The sequence below is a fragment of the Schistocerca cancellata genome, chromosome 9 (genome assembly GCF_023864275.1).
Source record: "Schistocerca cancellata isolate TAMUIC-IGC-003103 chromosome 9, iqSchCanc2.1, whole genome shotgun sequence".
NCBI classification, from domain to species: Eukaryota; Metazoa; Arthropoda; class Insecta; order Orthoptera; family Acrididae; genus Schistocerca; species Schistocerca cancellata.
In genome coordinates, this window is record NC_064634.1 from 401,364,051 (window position 1) to 401,386,189 (window position 22,139).

Below are 22,139 nucleotides of genomic sequence, written 5' to 3' on the forward strand. Positions count from 1 at the left end.
AACTATCTGCTCCAAAGGAACACAAATCATGCCAGAAATGCTCTGATTTCGAAAAAATTGTGCATGATTTGAAAGAAAAATGTGCCATATCAACACGCCAGAAAAAAGTAGCTATTCTTACCCTTGCACCTTCCAGCTAGTCTATTGACTACACTGCAAAGGAATTTAATGTTTTTACATACATGGTAAAGCAAGCGAGGAAAATAAAAGCAACCCAAGGAGTGCTTCCACAACTTCAGCAGGTTCAGGGTAAGCAACTGAGTTCAGAAATACAGGTACTAGAGTCAGAGTTTTATGAAGATAATGACTACAGCCAAATAATGCCTGGAAAAAAAGACTATGTAATGGTGAAAATGGGAAATGTACATGTACAGATGTAAAAAAGACTGTTGCTATGCAACATATCAGAACTATATGTAGAATTCAAGGAAAAGTATCCCAATACCAAAGTAGGTTTTTTCAATCATCAGCCAAAATGGGTTGTGCCTGTAAGTGCAAGGGGCACACACAATGTTTGTGTATGTGAGACCCATCAAAATGCTAAGCTGATGTTTGCTGCTATAAAGGATTCTGGTATGGATTACAAAGGTGCAATGAAGCTGCTAGTGTGTGACATCAGTTCCTACCAATACATGATACACAGGTGTGAAAAGTGTCCTGGTAAGGCAAATCTTGCAGAACACATGAATAACAAACTGTATGGTGAACTCATGGATGACGATGAACTTGTTTCTTATAAACAATGGACGCACAAGTCTTGAAACAAAGCAAAGTACAGTGGAAGATATTGTTGAAATGTGTTGTCAAAAAACAGACAAACTAACCACACACAGCTTCACAGCAACAGCACAATCGGCTTACCTCCAGTTTTGTAAGGATAATTTGAAACAAGATGAAATTATAGTAATACTAGACTTTTCTGAAAATCATGCATTTATAGTTCAAGATCCATCCAAGGATATCATTGGGACAACAATCAAGCAACTCTCCAGCCATTTGCGATTTACTACACAGGTGAATCAGGTGATGTGTCTGTCATGAACCTGTGCGTTTTTAGTGACTGTTTAATTCATGATGCCATTGGAGTTCATGCCCACATTCGCACTGTCATGGCATATGTGAAAAACAAGCTGGTGAATTCCTTTTGAACATATTCTTATGACAATTCCAGTTCCTACCACAGTGTCAGGAAGACAGTACAATTTGCCACTCAATGTACAGAGTACAGGAGCTAAAGTGTGGGAGAACTTCTGTTAGAAGCACAATCAACTGGTTTTTAGCAGTTAAGGTGCAGTAAACATTAATGATAGGTTGTGTTAATCTGTCTATATGTTGTTGCTTAGTGATTAAACAGTTTTGGATTTGCAGTTTCATTGATACAGTGCATAAAAAATCTATCTCACATAAAATTCCAGGATGAAATAATGACAACATTATGAAAAGAATAGATTTCTGAAGAAGAGATGTTGAGCTGCAGAAAGGCCACCCTCTTCCCAACCCGCAGTGTCATGGGACACATTCCTGCTAGAGACCAAGACGCAAGAGCAGTCCCATACATTCTTCCACTATCACCAACTCGAATTCGGTCACAGGCATTTACTATCCCATCAAAGGTGGGGCTACCTGTGAATGCAACCTGCAACAACTGTGCTGCTTTCTACTTGGGCATGACAACCAACAAGCTGTTTGTCTGCATGAATGGCCACCAACAAACTGTGGCCATTAGACGCTGGATCAACTTGTTCATTGAACATGCTGCCCTACACAACATGCTCCATTTCAACAACTGCTTTGCAGTCTGTGCCATCTGGGTCCTTCCTATGAACACGAGCTTTTCTGAATAGCACATGTGGAACTCTCCCTGCAATATATCCTTTGTTCCCATGACCCCTTGGTCTCAACATTCACTAGTCCTTGCCCTTCATCTACCTATCCCCTTCCCTGCTCCCACTCCAGCACTACACAGCCTCATATTCCATCAATGCATCCATTGATCTTTTTCCTGTCCTCTACTTTCCTCTTTTTCCACTCCCCATCCCCTTTCAAATCTCTCAACTGCACCCAGCAGTGCTACCTTGTCCCCGCCACATCCCTGCATGTTCCCACAAGCAGCACTACGTCTTTCCCCACCCCTATCCTGCCCGCTCTCTCTCCCTCCCTGATTCAGCCTTCTTACCCCCACCATGCACGGACTACTTCTCCCTAACGACACAGTTGTTGTCCAGAGTCTGGCCTAAATAACAAGAGACAATGGTCACGTGGGTGTGTGTAAGGGAGGGGGGGGGGGGGGAGTTGTGCTTCTGTGAATGTGTACATGCTTTCTGCTTTAGAAGGCCTTTTGTCCAAAAACTTACATGTAGAGCAGTCTTTTTGCTGTGCTTGTCTGCGACTCAACGTCTCCTCTATATTGTGAGTAGCAATCTATACTTTTGAATAAGAGAGATGAATGAGTTTCACAAAAAAATACATTCTTTTTAATGAAGCACAGTTTGGTTTCTGAAGCAGGAGAAGTAGAATATCGGCCATTACAGAACATGTGAAACACTGTGAAGTGCATGGCAGAGGGTGTAGGGTATGTCCCACCAGCTATTAGGCTTTTTTCCTGTTCCATTCACATATGGAGTGTGAGAAAAATGATTGTTTAAATGCCTATGTGCATGCTGTAATTAATCTAACCTTATCCTCATGATTCCTGTAGGAGTGATATGTAGTATATTCCTAGTCATTATTTAAAGGCAGTTCTTGAAACTTTATGAGTAGACTTTCTTGGGATAGTTTCTGTCTATCTTCAAGAGTCTGCCAGTTCAGTTTTTTCAGCGTCTCCGTGACACTCTCCCGTAGGTCAAACACACCTGTGACCAACTGCCCTTCTCTGTACAAATTCAATATCCCCTCCTAGTCTATCTGGTACTCGTCCTGCACACATGAACAGTATTCTAGGATGGGTTGCACAAGTGATTTGTAACAAACCTCCTTTGCAGGTTCATTATATTTTCCTAGTATGCTACCAATAATCCAAAGTCTGCTATCCTGCTTTATTCATGGCTGAGTCTATGTGATAACTACACTCAGTGTCCCTTTTAAGTATTATACCTATGTATTTGTATGAGTTTACAGATTCCAACTGTGACTCAGTTACTGACAACGATGACTGTGATACATGCATATACTTAGATTTGTTCAAGTTTTTGACACTGTTGACCATAAAATAATACTAACCAAGCCTGAAGTGGTAGGTGTAAAAGGAACAGTGAACAAATGGATTCAACCTTATTTGGAAAACAGGGTGCAAAAAGTAGAGTTATTTCACACGCCTGCTGATGATTCATTTTTTAGTAAAACAATTGTCAGAAAAGAAATATATACACACGCAAGTGTTCTCAGGATAGTATATTCTGATCCGATTTTGTTCTTAATTTATACGAATGATTTTCCAGACAGTACGAGACATGGAGAAAAAGTTCTCTTATAGATAACAACAACATCATAGTCACTGATAAAATATCATAACCCCTGTTGCAGAAAGCAAATGAAATCTTCAAGGATGTTTCTGGTCGAGTTATATGTAATAAATTAACAATTAACACAAATAAAAAACAGTAAACATTTCAGCATAAAGAGGAGAAGTTACTGTGTCACATTAAACATAGAGCAATCTACAGATTGTGCAACAAACACAAAGTTTTTTTAGGAATGAACACTGACAGCCAGCTAACACGGAATGAGCACACTTTAAATTGAGTGGTCCAAATAGCGAAAACATTGTGACACGAAATTCTGTCAAAAACCAGTTCAGAATATAAATTTTTGGGTTAATATACAGATAACCCCACAGAAGCAGCAGGTTGACTATCACTATATCTTAATTCTGAAACCCCAAGAACTGAATATTTGGGATTAGTATATCCTTTCTTCTGTAGTAGAATTATTCAATAACTTGTCAGCAGCCATAAAAAGTTTAACTACTAATAAAGTTCAGTGTAAGGGGAGCCCAAAGACTGTGTATAGGCACTCTTTATGTTGAAGAAGCTATTCACAGATATGTCTAAATTGCAAAAATTAGTGTTTTGTAGCAGTCTGATTGAAAGTAAATTGTATACACTAGTGAACTGTTGTTCCAATGAGAGATGAGTTACATGTGTTGTGTGCACAGTCCTTTCTTTAGTGTCTGCTGTTACAGTATACAGGCATTTTTATCCTGAAATGTGGACTGTTGTGTGGTTGACAGACTGCTATGACTTATTCTCATTTTATGAAGGGCCCTTTATCAATTTTCTACTTTAGCTTTATCTTGGCATTGCTACTGTTGAAGTATACAGTCCTACTGTTGAAGTATACAGTCAGTTTGGTGTCTTTTATGTAGAGGTCGTTATTATGGGATCTGTCAAAATTACGGAAATCTTTATTTTGATACAGTCTGATTGGAAGTAAATTGTACACAAGAGTTAATTTTTGTTCCAATGAGAGATGAATTACATGTGTTGTGCAGATGATCCTTTCTTTAGATTCAGCAGTTACAGCACACTGGCATCTTTATTATGACCTATAGTCTAGTTATTTCTACATTAAGTGGAAAGGGGACAGTTTGAATGTGAGTTGGTGAAGCCAACAATATGCAAGCAGAGAAACTAGTTGTGGTGAGGCAGACCTGTAGCATAGCCCAAGGCCTGGGTTAGCGTGGAAGGCAATAGTTTGGTTGTGAGTTGGCAAAGGTAACAAATGTGAAAGCAGAAAAACTAACTGCTTTGACACACTGACCTATAGCATAGACTGAGGCATAGATTAGATTGGAAGGCAACAATTTGGTTGTGAATTGGTAAAACCAACGAATGTGAAAGCAGAAAAATTGGTTGTGGTGACAGACTAATCTGTAGCATAGCCCGAGGCCAAGATTAGATTGGAAGACTTGGTTATGATCTGACGAAGCCAATGAATCTGGAAGCAGAAATACTGGTTGTGGTGACGGATTGGCCTGCAGTGTAGCCCATGACCTAGGTTATGTTGGAAGGAAACAGTTTGGTTGAGACTTGGCGAAGGCTACGAATGTGAAGGCAGACAAACTGGTTATGGTGTCGGGCTGACCTGTAGCATAGCCCTGGGTCTGTGTAAGAATGATGTGTCTCAACCTGTAACAGTACTAGTAGCGATAAATGGGCACTAATGTAAGGCCCATTAATACCTTTCTTATGTGCTGCATAGATTCTTCTGAGCAAATGACACTGAAAGGGGATGGGGCTGTATTATTGGGGTTATATCGCCCAACATAGAAAAAATTTTATTGCGGTATGTATACTTTCACAGATATTACCTATTAATTTTCTGACTTGAGTTTGTTTGTCTCTAATCACCTTAGAAGACAACCATAGATGTTAAAGCTGCATTTGGTGTTTCTGTAAGTAGCCAACAACAAATACCGGATCAGATGACTTCATACTCTTTCAAGAGGAGAGTTCGATTTGTTTCTGTTGTGTTTTCAGCGATGACCTCTGAAACAGTCCGCTACACGGACCTTGTCCTTATGGGGCACAAAGGTAATATAGTTAAAATGGTGTATGTCGCACTGTTTTATAGACAGTTTTATGAAGTGTCCAAAATGTGTTGGGGAAGATGAGCCTTATTTCTCATACAAAAAGTCCACAGGAGTGCAGTGGAGCTGCAAAAAGACTGATCCCAGAGTTAGTTACACTGTAAAAAAATGTTTGGAGGGAAGCAAGTTAAGTATTGCAAAAATTCTACAACTAAGTAGTCTCTCTGTCAAAAGATGCAGAAATCTTTTTATTGCTGATGAATTGGAAGTTCCCAAGAATACAGTAGTAAGTTGAAAAAGCTTCTGCAGAGAAGTATGCAGGGAAATGTGTCCCAAAGAAGGCAAGAAACTTGGTGGCAAAGGATTCATGGAGGAGATCAACAAAAAACAGGAAGGTGGATTTCCAGAGCAATCCAAAGAGGAAACTACGTGTGTTTTCCCGGAGATGCAAAGGAGGTGCTGCTTAGTATCATCAAAGCGTACATCCTTCAAGGAATGACAGTTATTTCTGACTGTTTTAGATCATACAAAATCTGGATTGATCAAGGTTTCAATTACTTTATAGTTAAGCATGAAGTGACATTTAAGGATCCTGAAACAAGTGCATACACAAACAGCATCAAAGGCACCCTTCACAGAACCAGACTGTGCAAAAAACGTTTTGATAAGTTATTTGTTCGAATATGTGTGACATGAAAGGTATTCTCAAAAATGGGATTTATTTATGCATTTCATGAAGACTGCAGCAACAGTGTACAAGCCCTAGTGTGATGTGCTTCTTTCAATAACATCCTGGTAATGTTTTTTCATGTTTTATGGAATTCATTAGTTGTTGCTATATTATTATATTCTTGGGGATGTGATCCCTCTATGTAACTAAATAAAAGCCTGTTTGTTTTTGTTGCTTCCTTGTATTTTCAAAGCACCATTAGTGGCCTGTATTACCAGGTGTTTCTTAAATGCAAAGCAGTGAAAACCTTGTACCATAAAACAAGGTCTTATTTTGTTGCATAGACAGATGACATCTGTAACAATATAATGATGATAATACATGTTAAATCATTTATTACATGCTTGCATGTGTCAATGTTTTTCGGCAAAACTTGAGTTCCATTGCACCAAGATATGCATTATCCTAAATGATATTATGTTAAAATGCAATATTTGTTTTGCCCACAACTGAAACCAAAACACTGTTCTTACTGACTAGGCAAATCAGCTGTTCTGACATTTTTCATTTCTGCCATCGCTCGCAATAGGCATTGTCAATATGTGCTTCAACGTAACAGCACCAAAGTTTTACTGAAACAAGTATAGTAATCGTAGCACAGTGTAAAATATTTGTAACTGTAAAAAATTATCAATGACACACACATAAACTTATGTGTCATGAGCACATAATATTACAATAACTAGCAGTTCATATATATTCCATGTGGACTTACGTTTACCAAGGGGTACGGGGGGGGGGGGGGGGGGGGGGGGGGGGGACCAAAACAGCACTATATATCAGAGTACAAAATAGCATAATAAACTGCCAAAAGTAATGAAAAAGATCACTGAAATACATGTGTTTCAAAAGGCAGGTAAAACATTCTTCATAAATAATGCATACTACACAATTAATGATTATTTAGAGGACTCAGATTAGTGGGTACTGAAGAAAGGGGATAAATAAAACACCCCGTCACATTTCAATATGTGATCATGGTTAACTGATTTCACAAGAAAATCATGTGTGTAGCATGGCAGTAATGTTTTGTCCTCCTACTGAGTTCAAATCTCACTCGTTGTGGGAGGGACAGTGACTTGGTTTTTCAGGTGGACTGAGGAGCATAGCTGAATATGTGTAGGCATGGAATCTGCTTTCTGAATGTGTGGGAGTTGGTGCAAAGGACACAGCAGCATCTTTACAGTCCAAGAGTCACCAATGGGTGTCCTTAGTGTGTTCGACAATGAAGAATGGAACTGAGTCTCATATTTTGAGTCCTTAGAACAAACCGTGTGTAAATCAAGGAGTACCATACAATAGGGACCAACTAAGTGGAGCAATATAGCTGTTAAGGCACTGACCTCTTGTTTAGAAGGATGTAGTTGTTCTGCCCCATCATCCTGATTCATATTTTCCATGGTTTTCCTAATTCACTAAGGTACATGCTTAATCAAGGCCATGGTGGATCATATGTCCTATCCTTGTACACCACCTCTCCTATCCTCATAAATGTGTTATGTATTCTGCGGGTTGTATATTTTGAGCTATGTATAGATTCACATTGTATTACCTTCACATTTCCTATATCACTGAGGGGTAGTCTATGGATGAATAAAGATAATAATAAAAATAGTTACAACATGCACAAGTGGTGGCAAAAAAGGAATGGAACATGTCGTTCAGCCTCTAGAGTTTTAATTCGGGTCACTCACTGCAGACTGTCGACACCACCAACCAGCATATGCAGATGATTCAGTGTGGTGATGGCTGCAGTAAGATTCCTTTTAGCACAGTCCAATTGTTTTATATCTCGCGTTATTTCTTTCACCATTTCTTCAGATTGTTCAGCCTTCGTTTTTATATCTTTTATGTGGACGAATAGTTGCCGAATAACACGCTGTGCTTCTTCCAAAGCTGCACGTCCATCCTAAAACAATAAAGCTGGTTGACATCGTCCCACAATTTACAATTGGCATTAGAGCAAAATCCGGCAAAGACTTGGAGAGCAAATTTTTCTCACACACCTGGCCAACATTTGTTTGACCCCTAACGACTGATCGGATTTCATCATCAATTGATCTGATTTTGTACTGCATATTGCCAATAACATCGTCGATGTTTGACAGTGACTGTTCCGTTGGGAACAGTGTATTGATATAGTCAACAGCATTGAAATCTGGCTTATCTAGTGGGTCACTGCTTGGTAGTACCTGTGACAATAGCAATTTTATTCGTCATCAGTGAATAATGATCATAAACATACTTAATTTCACATTAATAATCAGCAAATATTTAATATTACACCAACAACACGTTTGTGTGCATAGAATATGCAAAGTCTAGATTGTAGTTGTTTTGCCTACTTGTTCAATGGCACGCTGAACTTCTGGTGGAAAATTAATTAAGACTTCGGAAGTTTCTTCATCCTGGATATCTTCCTCTTCGACATTTGCCATCGTCAAACCCAGTTAATCGTACACATAATACTTTGTTTACAACAATCACTCTTCCACGCCTCCGCAACACTCCTGTCAGTTTCGCCAACATAACTAATGCAGCTGTCAACTGTTGTAACAAAAGACAACCGTATCACACGCTTTTGGCACGTCGCAACAGTAGTTTGTTTATGGGTTTTCGGAAGTGCTAGGTGGAGTATTGTTATAGTCACGCTACAAGTAGAGTGTTCTGTAGAATCACAGAATAGCGACTCAGTGATTTGTGCTATTCTTTTTCCCTGTAGTCATCTAATGAAAAACTGTTAATACACTAAAAAGCGACTATGCCGGAGCAAGACGTATTAAAATCTATTGAACAGGACGGTGAGTACGAGATCGTCTCGACAAACAGCAGATAGATATGTTAAGACACTGTCAGAAGGAAATAATACACAGCAATGTTAAATAGACTTCCCTGGCCAGTGTCATGAGGATTAAAAGACTTGTGTGTGTTCTACCACGCCGCTGTATAAATACTTTAATTATAAACTGTAAAACCACAGTTTCGAACATACTTATTATAAAGAACTTCCTCAGGGCAAAACTGCTTTTGGTGTAGGAAGGCCGTTGTAATGCGGTCGAAACGTTGGGTCTAAATTTTATAATTATAGTATTTTACACACTGACGTGGTACAACACTCAGAAGAATTTTAATGAATATATCAGTCTTCTGATGAACATGTAACGTGAGCTGATACAGTTACATTAACGTCTAGACTCAGAAACACCATGATATTGCTGACGTCCACAGGAGTTTATTGCACTGTAGTATCAACTATTTTATCGTTGCAGTTACGCCAAGATTGACACGTACAGTATGTAAAGATTGCATCTTTAATGTGGTAAATATTTGTTATAGCCACTTACGAAATGTTAAATACAACTTATCATCTAATACATATCAGTAAGTGTGCACCATGGAGCTATGTGTAACGTTTATGATATAATTTATAATTGTTTTGCAAATGAGACTTTCCACATCATAATGCTTATTGTGTGGTCTGTACAACAAGTTACATTGTGATTTTCAGTCTAAGTGCACAAATCTGCAAGCTAGTCTGGCCTGTGCAAGTCTCTCCAACTCTTCATGTTTACTGCAGGCTAAATCCTTTTGAACCGGCATACTGAATTTGAGCCTCGGTCTTCCTTACAGTTTTTACGCCGTAAACGTACTTCCATCACCAAATAAACAATTTCTTGATGCCTCAGGATGTGTCCTTTCTCCTCCTCCCTTCTCTTAATCAAGTTATGCCACAAAATGCTTTATTCTGATTTAGTTCAGTACCTCTGTGTTAGGTATTAAGTCAAATCTTCATAATTCTTCTGTGGCACCATACTTCAGAAGTTTCTATTCTCTTCTTGTCTGAACAGTTTAGCCTGCTGTACATGTTTCACTTCCTTACAAGGCTACACTGAAGTCAATTACTAAATTTGTATTTGAAGTTGGCAAGTTTATACTTCTTCAGTCTGCTCTAGGGTTCTTGTTTCCACCTGGGGTTTTCAGTCTCCCATCTGAGATGTGAGATTTTAATGGAATGTTCAGAACAACAGCTAATGGGATTTGATTCAGCAGCTCTGTGTGAGAGTTATTGGTTATAGTAGATTAAAACAGATGAATTGTATGTCCAGCTTGTGTGTCCAGTCAGCCCCATGTAGGGGCATATATATATATACCTAAAAACAAAGATGATGTGACTTACCAAATGAAAGAGCTGGCAGGTCGACAGACACACAAACGAACACAAAATTCAAGCTTTCGCAACAAACTGTTGCCTCATCAGGAAAGAGGGAAGGAGAGGGAAAGACGAAAGGATGTGGGTTTTAAGGGAGAGGGTAAGGAGTCATTCCAGTCCCGGGAGTGGAAAGACTTACCTTAGGGGGGAATAAAGGACGGGTATACACTCGCACACACACACATATCCATCCACACATATACAGACACAAGCAGACAATATATATATATATATATATATATATATATATATATATATATATATATATATATATATATATATATATATATATGTGTGTGTGTGTGTGTGTGTGTGTGTGTGTGTGTGTGTGTGTGTGTGTGCGCGCGCGAGTGTATACCTGTCCTTTTTTCTCCCTAAGGTAAGTCTTTCCGCTCCCGGGATTGGAATGACTCCTTACCCTCTCCCTTAAAACCCACATCCTTTCGTCTTTACCTCTCCTTCCCTCTTTCCTGACGAAGCAACCGTTTGTTGCGAAAGCTTGAATTTTGTGTGTGTGTGTGTGTGTGTGTGTGTGTGTTTGTTTGTTTGTGTTTCTATCGACCTGCGAGCGCTTTTGTGTGGTAAGTCTCATCATCTTTCTTTTTAGATATATTTTTTCCACGTGGAATGTTTCCCTCTATTTTTATATATATCTGTGTGTGTGTGTGTGTGTGTGTGTGTGTGTGTGTGTGTGTGTGTGTGTGTGTGAAAGAGAGGGATAAAAATTGTGGAAGAAGGCAGAAAGTACTCATCAGAGTTGTAGATACTTGCACAGGATAAACTGTCAGGGAGAACTGCATCAAACCAGACTTCGGGCAGAAGACACCACCACCAACGATAACAACCACAACGGTGGTTAAATATTGTTAGCAGTGTCATCCATTAGTCATTTCTTGAGGTTCATATTCTTGCCGTATTCTGGACATCATCAGTGTGCAGGTACTGTATGGTGTTGTTTGCTAATCCTTTTAATATATTATTCTTAACAGGACAAAATCTTCAGGTATAAAAATAATTTTGTGAGTACCCAAAAGGAGTGTATACAAGTTACTACAGTATATACAAATTATGCAGTGGATAATATTGGTAGCTCCTTGGTGCTATCTGCACATGATCCAGCAGTATATAAGAAGTCATACTTCTAGGAAATTGTTTTGAAAGGCAGAAAGAACCATGGGGGATCAATGCTTTATTCAAAGACTGGCATCATCATCATCAGTGTTCTGCCTAAAGGCAGATTTTCACATGGTAGTTCTCCAGGCTGTCCGGTCTTCTGCCATCCTCTTCAGGTCTGCATAATTTCCTCTTCCCTTTATGTCATCTATCATCTTGTATCTCCTTCTTCCTCTCAGTCTTCTCCCACAAACCAATCCTTCCAAAGCATCTACTAGCAAGCACTCCCTTCTCAATGAATGTCCCAACCAGTTCTTTTTCCTTTCTCTTACAACCTTCTGCAGACATCTTCTCTCACCAACCCTTTCCAATACCTTTTCATTACTCACTCTTTACATGCAGCTTATTCCCTCCATTCTCCTCCACATCCACATTTCAAATGCTTCCAACGTTTTTTCATCCTCTCGTCTCAGCGTACATGTTTCTGCCCCATATAGTGCCACACTCCAGACAAAACATTTGCCAAGCCTTTTCCTTAGACCTTTGCCACATAAGAGTTTCCTCTTTCTGTTGAATGCCTCCTTCGCTATGGCAATTCGAGTTTTCACCTTCTGGTGGCATCTCAAGTCTTCAGTTATTGTGCTTCCGAGATATTTAAATTCACTCATTTGGCTAATGGTAGATTGTCCTATTTTAATATTGGACAGTCTGCGTCTTGTACTGATGACTATACTCTTTGTTTTTCCTGTGTTTATTTGCATCCCATATTCCATACAAGCTTCATTCAGATCTATGAGCATGTTATTCACTGTCCACTCACTTTCTGCCACAAATACCATGTCATCAGCAAATCTTATACATTCTATTCTCTTTCCACCAATACATATTCCTCTTTTCCCATCTAATCTTTTCGCAACAATCTCTTCAAGGTATACGTTAAACAACAGTGGGGAAAGGCAACAACATTGTCTAACACCTTGTCCAATGCTGCTTCCTTTTGACATTTCATTTCCAATCCTTATCCTTACTTTCTGGTGTAAATATAGATTCTGTATCAGTCGGCTCTCTTTCCAATCTACTTCTTTCCTCTTCAAAATATCCATCAGCTTGTTCCACTGAACTCTGTCAAAAGCCTTTTCTAAATCTATAAAAACAGCAAAGATTTCTCTACCCTTTTCCATATATCTTTCCCCTACAGTTCTTAGCAGGCCAATAGCATCTCTTGTTCCATTTCCTCTTCTAAAACCGAACTTCTCCTCTGCAATCCCTCTATCCAGCTTGCCATGTAACCTTCTATTCAACACTCTCAACAAGACTTTAGCTGCATGAGAAATTAAACTGATGGTCCGGTGCTCTTCACATTTTTTAGTTTTTTTCTATATTTGTATCATAACTGTTGCAGCGAAGTCCTCAGGCCATTCCCCTTTATCATATATCTCGTTACAGAGGTACATTGTTTTTTTTCTTGCCTTGTTTCCCAGACTCTTCAACAGTTCTGCTGGCAAATCATCTATTCCACATGCCTTCCTATTCTTCATCTCCCTCAGTGTCTTTTCTACTTCTGCTTCCAAGATGGTAAATCCCTTTCCATCTTCTGGCACATATTGCTCCTCTTCAACCTTAATTTCGCTTTGCATTTCATCCCCCTTATACAGACATTCAATATATTCTTGCCATCTGTTCAAAATCTCCTGTGGTTCTTCTGCTAGAGTACCATCCGCTCTTTCTATTTCCATGTTATTCCTCTTTCTTTTACGTTTGAAAACTATCTCACTAGCCAGTCTATACATCATTTCATACTTTCCCTCTCTCAAAGACTGGCAATTGGCACTAAATACAAATGAATGTAACATATTGTGCATAAATGGGTAAGAATATCAATTACTATTCAATTACACTTGCCTCCATACTAAACTGTAGATGTGCTCTGTGCTCTTTCCATTGATGCTTATATAACTACAGTATATTTAATTGACTTGAGTCATTAGTGATGGCCAGATGAATAACCAGTTAATTAATTACAAATCAAATCTAAACATATAACACATTGGGGGATAGGCATTGGACAGTGCTGCATCATGCTGTATTCACGATACATGTAGGTGTCAAGAGGGCACAGTGTTCTGAAATATCTACATAATTATAATTATTGTAATTAAAATAGGATGTATCTTCAACAGCATATGAGATCTGTAATATTGTATGAGATGCTATGTGGTGAGAACAGATTCCTTCAGCTTTTGACACCTTGTTTATTAATCTAGCTCAGTGCATATGCGTGCTATTAATTGTCATATGGGGTATGGATAATACTTGTATATGCCTACAGATGTAATAATGCTGATTTTGATCATACAATTACCCGCTAGGTGGAAACATCTGGAGTTGTTGTGAGACTGAATTACAAGTTGTTGTACGTGATTTCAGTTGTTTCATCAACAGCCATTTTTCATGCCTCTGTGTCTGCCAGTTTTCCTTGACAACGATGTTGGAAGCCTCTACTGGCCACTCTCCTTCACACCAGTCCTTAGGAAGTCTAAGTGTGGTCTTTTGGATATTGTGCAATGGCTGGAAAACTACCTGGAGTAGGCCTATATCCGGTGGGTGACGGCCACAGCTCATTGTTTACTATTTCGGCTTTTGATAGTCAAGCAGTGGGTGTTACCTTAGAGTTTACCTCTTTACTGAAATCAAAAGATGGTACAATTTCTGCTCTTCTTGTATACGAGGAATTGGTGAAGCGGATAAAGAAGAATCATGCTATTCAGTAGAATTTGATGTTCAAACTTCCTAGTCCCTGTCTGTCTGGCCAACTTCATATCCACATGTTGACTAGTAAATAAATATTTTTAAGATCTTGTTGGTAACGTATATGTTAACAGTTGGATGTACTAAAACCATTGTCCAATGCCAGTGAAGTGTAAATTACCTGTGTTACATTCTTAATATTTATCTGGGCATTGTATAGTTTTATGAAAATATATAGTGTTCATTAATTTCCCCTCTCCTTTGCAGAATTCTACAAGCAGTTTATTAATAAGAAAAAGACTGGTGATGAATTGTCTGCTGCAAAACAGGGTATGGTTGTTGCAGACCAGCTTAAAAAATTAACAGAAGGTATTTTTTATTGTTTTTCCCCCCACTATATGTGTTATCATCATGGTACGTAATCACACAATGTAACTTGTCAATTTGTTCCCTGTTTTCTCACATTAAAGGAATAGCCCTACTGGACAAAGAATTGCAGCAGCAAGTTCTAGGAAATTTAGAAGAACTACTCTCACAAGCAAATTGGGTGGAGAAACTAGAAGATGTCCTGACAACAATGTTTCCACATGTGCAGGTATGTAGATTAGACGTTTGTGGGCACCACCCTGTCGTATTGAAAGCAGTTCTCATTTTGTGACAGATGACTCATATATAATTTGAACATATGGGGTATCAAGTAAAATTTGTGACTGGATTAAGGACTTTATGGCAGGGGAGATGCAACATATTGTCTTGGATAATGTGTCATCGTAGATATAGAAGTAACTTCGGGTGTGCTCCAGGGAAGTGTGTTGGGACCCTTGCTATTTATGTTGTGTACTAATGATCTTACGGAAAATATTAATAGTAACCTGACACTTTTTGCAGATGATGCAGCTGTCTGTAATGAACTAACATCTGAAAGAAGCTGCACAAATATTCAGTCAGATCTTGATAAGATTTCAAGATAGGCAACTTACTTTAAATGTTCAGAAGTGTAAAACTGTGGATAATATCATTCAGTCATTTTGGAATCGGCCAACTCGTACAAATACTTGGGTGTAACACTTTGTGGCAGTATGAAATGGAATGATCACATAGGCTCAGTCGTGAGTAAAGCAGGTAGTAGACTTTGGTGGATTGGTAGAATACTGGGAAAGTTCAATCAGTTTACAAAAGATATTGCTTAAAAATCACTCATGTGACTGGTCCTAGAATTTTCATCAAGTGTGTTGGACCTGTACCAAATAGGCTTTACAGGGGATATTGAACTTACACATAGAAGGGCAACAGAATGGTCACAGGTTCGTTTGATCCATGGGAGAGTGCCACAGAGATGCTGAAGGAACTGAAATGGAAGACTCATGAAGATAGATGTAAAGTATCCTGAGAAAGTCTATTAACAAAATTTCAAGAACCGGCTTTAAATGACAACTCTAGAAATATAGTACAATCCCCTATGTATTGTTCACATAGGGATTGGGAGTATAAGATTAGAATAATTATAGCACTCACAGAAGCATACAAACAGTCATTCTTCCCACGCTCCATATGTGAATGGAATGGTAAGAAACCCCTTACTGGTGGCCAACTCCTTTTACTCCATTGACAAATTTTTTAATAGAAACAAATGACTTATTGTATATATTCACACTATTAGTATTGTTATTTCAGCTTAAAAAAAAAAAAAAAAAATTGACATGTTCCACATCCACGAGGATCTCCTCAGCACGGATCTATTGAACGAAAAACTAATCTAATCTAATCTGTATATAATGGGACTTACCCTCTGCCATGCACATCACGGTGGTTTACAGAGTATAGGTATACCTGTTGATTCGCCTCGGCTCTACAGCCCTCGATGGGCCTTGGCCTGCTCTAGAATGTCATTCCAATCATGCTTGTCCACCATTTTGCACATCCATCCTCTGACACCAATAATTTTTAAATCATCCAAGTATCGAATTCTTGATCTTCAGGTGCTTCTTCTTCCCAAATCTTGGTCTTCTCCTGCTTCTTCTTCCCACTGGGTTTTGTAAGAGTGCTATTTTTGTTGGGTTCTCATTTCCTTGCGAAAAACATAGTGACGCATTTCAGGTGGTTTATTTTAATGAACTTTATGATTTCAAGGTCTTATATAATCTGTAAAGTTCAAAATTATGTCATCTATGCCATGCTCCATCTTCATCCAAAACTCCATAGATTTTGCGTAACATTTTTCATTCGTAACAGCCTATTAACTCTTCACACTTTTGTGTCTGTGTCCAAGTTTCTGAGCCACATGTTACACTGGACTTATTAAAGTTTTGTACAATTAACACTTTGTTCTTCTAGACTTTAAGTTGTGAGGACAGTCCATAATAGTATTTATTAGCCAGGTGGATGCACCGCTTTATTTCCATACTTATATCGATCTGTGATGTTACGGTGTTCCCAGATAGACAAATTCACTGACAGATTCTATTTGCCGCTGGTCAGTTTCTAACATTGTATGTTGTTCTGCTCGATTTATTTGTTTGTATTTGGTTTTATTGAAATTCACTTCCAGTCTCATTTCTATTGCTGCTGCCACCAGTGCCCTGTATGTTTCTTTAGCAACTAGTTCTGTTCCACATCATCCATGTAGCCCAGAACCTGCAGCATTCTATTGTATACTGTATCTCTTGTGTTGATTTGAGCTGTTCGTATTACCTTGTCTAGAGCTATGTTAAAAAGCATGCGTGAGAGGGCATCCCCTTGCTTCAGTCCTCAATTACGTAGTTGAAAAACTTTGCATTAAATTCCTTGTATCCATACTTTAAGACACCACTTTTCCATAGACAAAATTATGAGATGTATTAACTGTTGTGGTACATACAGTTCATTCATGGCTTTAATAAGTTTATTTCTTTTTATGGTGTCATATAATGCTTTAAAATCAGCAAATGTATGATGTTTTATATAGTGTATTCCCTTGGTCCCCCAATCTACAGTACCTGCCTAAGGGTGGGTATTTGGTGACTAGTTCATTTGCCAGAAATAAAAGCCCGCCTGATATCTCCCAATTGCTTTTCCTGTCAAAGTTTTTACATGTGTATCCTGTAATATTGAAAGTAGTTATTGTACTGTGGCGGATGAATCATGTATCCATTTGTAAAAAGGTCTTTATCAAGACAGTGTGACCCATCTGTCACATGTCTCTATGGAATACGATCCATAAAAATTGAATGGTCTGCTAAACAGAAGGCATAATCATAGATTCAAAGTCTGTCAACTGCAGTGTTGATATTGGACTTTGAACGGCAGTGTGGATGTTTGACTTTAGACAGAAATATTCTACAATAAGCACACTTTAATTCTACAGTGAGTACAGAAATATTTGTCCTTTACTTTTATATAGCCTGAGTAATAATTATCAAAAGTGTTGCTCAGGAGCAGTACATATCCAAAAACAAAATAATAAAATGGGAGTTTGCTTTTGTTCTACAGTATTAATTTTAATATGTTAATTGGTTTTCAGCTTTTAATGCTACCTTCAGACATTAACTGACTATTGCCACCAAAAAAGTTACAATTTGGTAAACAACATTGGAAAAGAAGTTACCCATCAAGATTGAAGCAGAAACATATAGTAAGTAACATCTTTGACAGTGTAATGGTAATGCAATGTAAAAAGTTGAACAGTAAATAAATATAAAGGGAGTAGAGAGAAAAAACCGTAAGGCAAAACTGGAATACAAGCGTTCATAACAGTTTACATTAATAAACAAAACCAGTAAAATAAAATAAGTGCTTGACACGGCTACTTCAGAAACTATAAAACATGGAGAGCGATACACAAACCAATTAAAAGAAAGAATTATCAGTGTAACTACAGAATATATGAAGAACTTAAGCAGTATCAATAAGATAATCAGAAATAAATAAATACAGGGATACGGAGGAGTGTGAAGGAACATACAGTAAGTACCATCATTGAGAGTGTTCTGATATTACATTTTAAAAAGTAAAAAGTTGAACAGTATACAAATATAAAAGGAGCAAACAGGAAAAACATTGTCACTATACTGTACACTGTGCCTATGTAATAGTTTGCAACAGTCTCTGCCTGACTGACTAATGTAAAACTTGTCACAACCAGAACAGGTTGGCTAAGAACTGGCTCTTGTCTTTGCTGTTGAGGCATAGCAACTAAACCATCTAAACATGAGTGTAGCTGGAGGTTGCAGAATTCTGACTCCACATTTTCTGAGCATGTACTGAGTGAGGGGGACAACTATCAGCCAGAGTCTCATGTCCCTCGCTTAGCAAACAAACTTCTAGCGCACAGTCCAGATCTAATCTTAAATGACCAGACACAACTTAATACTTCCCCTCTCCTAAATTCCACATAATTCTCTCTTTCATTACTTCCCACACTTTCTGTATCTTTGTACTCCCGCATTTCCTTGTCTTCATTGAGTTATTTTGTTTTCTTGAAATTGCCTGTGGAATCCATTTAATCTGTGGATACAATTGTTACATCTTTCTTTTAACTGGTACTTATAATACTTTCCATGTTTAATGCCTCTTAAACTTGTCTCATCAAGTACTATTTTTATTTTACTTTGTTCATTTATTTGATGCAAACTGTTGCATAGGTACGGTTTTGTTAATGTGTTTCCTGTTTGCTCCTTTTATATTTGTATATTGTTCAACTTTTTACTTTTTAAAATGCGGTACCACCACACTCTCAATGATGGCATTTACTGTATGTTCCCTCACACTCTTCCATTTTCCTGTGTTTATTCATTTCTGTTTATCTTATTGATACTGCTTAAGTTCTTCATACATCCTGTAGTTACATTGATAATTTTTTTCCGTGTCTTATACTTCCTGAAGTAGCATTGTCAAATATTAATTTTATTTTATTTCATTGATTTTGTTTATTAATAAAAACTGTCACATAGACTTGCTGTTCCAGTTTTGTGTTAAAAGTTTTTCCCGTTTTCTCCCTGTATATTTATTTTACTGTTCAACTATTTACTTTTTACATTGCATTACCACTACACTGTCAAAATTGTTATTTACTGTACATTTCGGCTTCAGTCTAGATGTGTAACTTCCTTTCCTATGTCATTTACAAACATTGTAACTTCTTTGGCAACAATAGCCAGTAAATGTCTGAAGACAGCATCGTATACTGAAAACACAATAAAATTAATACTGCAGAACAAAAGCAAACCTATGCTTTTTGTTTATTATGATGTTGTTCTACGAAGAAGCGATGGAAGATTCAGTGAACATGAAAAGAAAATATTTCCATTTAAGCAGTTATTTTTTACAGACCATTGAGGGTACCTAAAAAATAAGGCAATAATAAAAATTCATTACAAAAGACAAGTAACAGTTATTCTTATCTACAAGATAAAAGTACCCTTAAGTTTTAAGTTGGTATACAATTTCACATTTGCTCATTGTGACTTACTTTTTAATTTCATTTACATTTAAAATGTAAGGAGACTAGGAGTTTGTCCATAGCATGTCGTCCTACAGACAATGGAAAATCCAGAATGAAATGTGACAATATAATGAAAAGTATAGCAGCTACTCACCATATAGTGGAGATGCTGAGTCGCAGAAAGGCAAACGAAAAGACTGTTGGAAAGTTAGCTTTCTGCCAACAAGACCTTTGTCAAAAAATAGGCAAAAAACACACACACACACACACACACGGATGAGGAGGAGGATGGATTTGGTAGGTGCAAGATTGAGCAGAATGAAGGCATCGGAAAAATTTCAAGCTAAGCTTCTAGATAATTTGGTCTGTTAAGTTAGTAAAATGGGATGTAGTATTGCTGCATAGGACAAATATATTTGATTCAGGCTTCTCAGTTACTTATTAGTAACTGTGGGTCCATGGTCTCAAGTAATTAGCATAAAAATCACTAGTGATGGTTACATTTCTAGGCAATAGCTGTCAGAAAAAAAATACATGTGTCCTATAGTAAAGCTGCCCTCTAACTGAAGATTGGTTTGAACCCCACAATGCTTTTTTAGGCATGGTTCTAATAAGGATAATATGCATTTGTCTTCATCTGATAGTTGAAATGACTTATGCTGCCAGCTATAGAGGGTCCTACAGCTTTATGTGGACCATCAACCATGGGGCAACATGACATTTCTCACTTTCACAAGTCATTGCCAGAGGTGAAAGAAATGCTGAGAGACAGGAATTGAGCCCCAGATCTCTGACTACCTGTTTTTCATCACAAGATTAATACTGTCATCAAATTATATCATGTAGTATCATAGATAATTAATTGGAAAAAAATTACATTAATCTTTTTGTACTCTGTGAGACACTAGGATGTGGAATGAGTCAAAAATATAAATATAAATAACATTGAACATTTAGCAGAAGATATAAGGAAAAGTGCAGCTAATTTACGGAAACATAAAACAACAGATATCAAATAGGCATAATACATGGATTAGCACCTGTTTTATGACAATACATTCAAAAAATCAAAATATTTGTATAGAAACAGGCTATACGTCTCTGTTAAATGGTCATACAGCGAATAAAAAGTTTGGTCAAGTATACACATATTTATTTTTAATTAATGCACTATTATTTCTTAGACCTTTGCTGATATTTGGCAGTGAATTAAGTATTTTAATACAAGAATATTTTCACTTTTCTATACCTCTTTAAGATTTTTGAATTCACGGTGTAGGTCAGTCTTCTTTCTCATATTATGATTGTGGTACATATCATTGGTTTCATGATGCACAGGGTTGTCAACCATATGGCTCATAGTGGATAATATTGAGAAGTGGTGGTAAGCATCCTAGGTTGCTTAAAAAGATTGTAACAAGAAACGGCTGAGGGAAATCAGGATGTAATTCAGATAACTGTAGAAAGAGAATTTTCTTTGATGTGGATGAATTTTCCCTGAAGATAATTCCATAGCATATAATAGAGTAAGTACCCAAAGTAAGTAGACTTTATGACACTGATGTCTCCAACATGAAATGTTGTCCTAATGGCAAAAGTGGCTGAGGGCAACCTTTTTATGGAGAACGCAGACGTAAGTTCCAACATTTTTATGGTCTGTAGGTCACACTGTCCACAGGTAAACCTGCCATCTTTGTGATGGCTTAAGGATCTGGAACAGTATAATCTTTGCATTTACTGACCGTTGTGTACAGTAGATATCACCTGTGGAATTTTATATAATTAGTTTTCCTCAGGTTTACTGAATTTGCTATGACCCAAGCTAAGATTTCCAAGAGAAGTTTGTTGGCAGTAGTCTTGAGATCAGTTGAATGTTAGTTGTTTATCACAATACTTTTATCATTAACAAACATAGTGAACTGTTATTATAATATTGTTAAGGCTAGCACCTACAATTCAACTACCCTTCATACAACAATGTAATGTTAGTGGCTGCCTTTCTCATCTGCTCACTACACAGAGTTGGTGATTGCAGAAAAACAAACTGATGTACAGATAAATGTGTGAGATTGTTTTCTTTTCGGTCTCCAGCGGCTTCCTGGGGGTGCGAGCCTCACCACAAGGGGCACTGTCAGTGTGCAACTACATTATTGTTGCCAGTCACAAGACTCCAAGTGCTGGTCCTTGTATCCTTCTGCGATCATGCTATATAGGCTGTCTGTCAGCCAGTCTATGCCAGTTGCGCTTTGGGAGTTACTCAGTGGTCAAGTGCTGACTGTTCATTGTCTCAGTACTGAGTTCAGTTTGCTGAGCGTAGCAGCTTCTCATTGGAAGTCTTTGCGTGGTCATGTGCCTACCATCCACATACCACTGATTGCAGTCATCTACAATC

The 22,139-nt window shown here is 37.8% G+C and overlaps 2 protein-coding genes across 2 annotated transcripts in view; one reads left to right on the top strand and one right to left on the bottom strand.

Annotated features, from left to right (window-relative positions):
- The window catches only part of LOC126100693 (vacuolar protein sorting-associated protein 53 homolog), a 183,231-nt gene extending 174,458 nt beyond the window's left edge, over window positions 1-8,773 (bottom strand). The window contains exons 1-3 of the mRNA XM_049911309.1: window positions 8,603-8,773; window positions 8,264-8,449; window positions 7,952-8,166 (exon numbers count right to left, since the gene is read on the bottom strand). Of these exons, the coding sequence (XP_049767266.1) occupies window positions 7,952-8,166; window positions 8,264-8,449; window positions 8,603-8,695 (494 nt within the window). The 5' untranslated portion in view covers window positions 8,696-8,773. The remainder of the gene's footprint in view (window positions 1-7,951; window positions 8,167-8,263; window positions 8,450-8,602) is intronic.
- Window positions 8,774-8,870: 97 nt separating this feature from the next.
- The window catches only part of LOC126100695 (conserved oligomeric Golgi complex subunit 5), a 146,235-nt gene continuing 132,966 nt past the window's right edge, over window positions 8,871-22,139 (top strand). Inside the window, exons 1-3 of the mRNA XM_049911310.1 lie at window positions 8,871-9,058; window positions 14,596-14,697; window positions 14,799-14,923. Of these exons, the coding sequence (XP_049767267.1) occupies window positions 9,019-9,058; window positions 14,596-14,697; window positions 14,799-14,923 (267 nt within the window). The 5' untranslated portion in view covers window positions 8,871-9,018. The remainder of the gene's footprint in view (window positions 9,059-14,595; window positions 14,698-14,798; window positions 14,924-22,139) is intronic.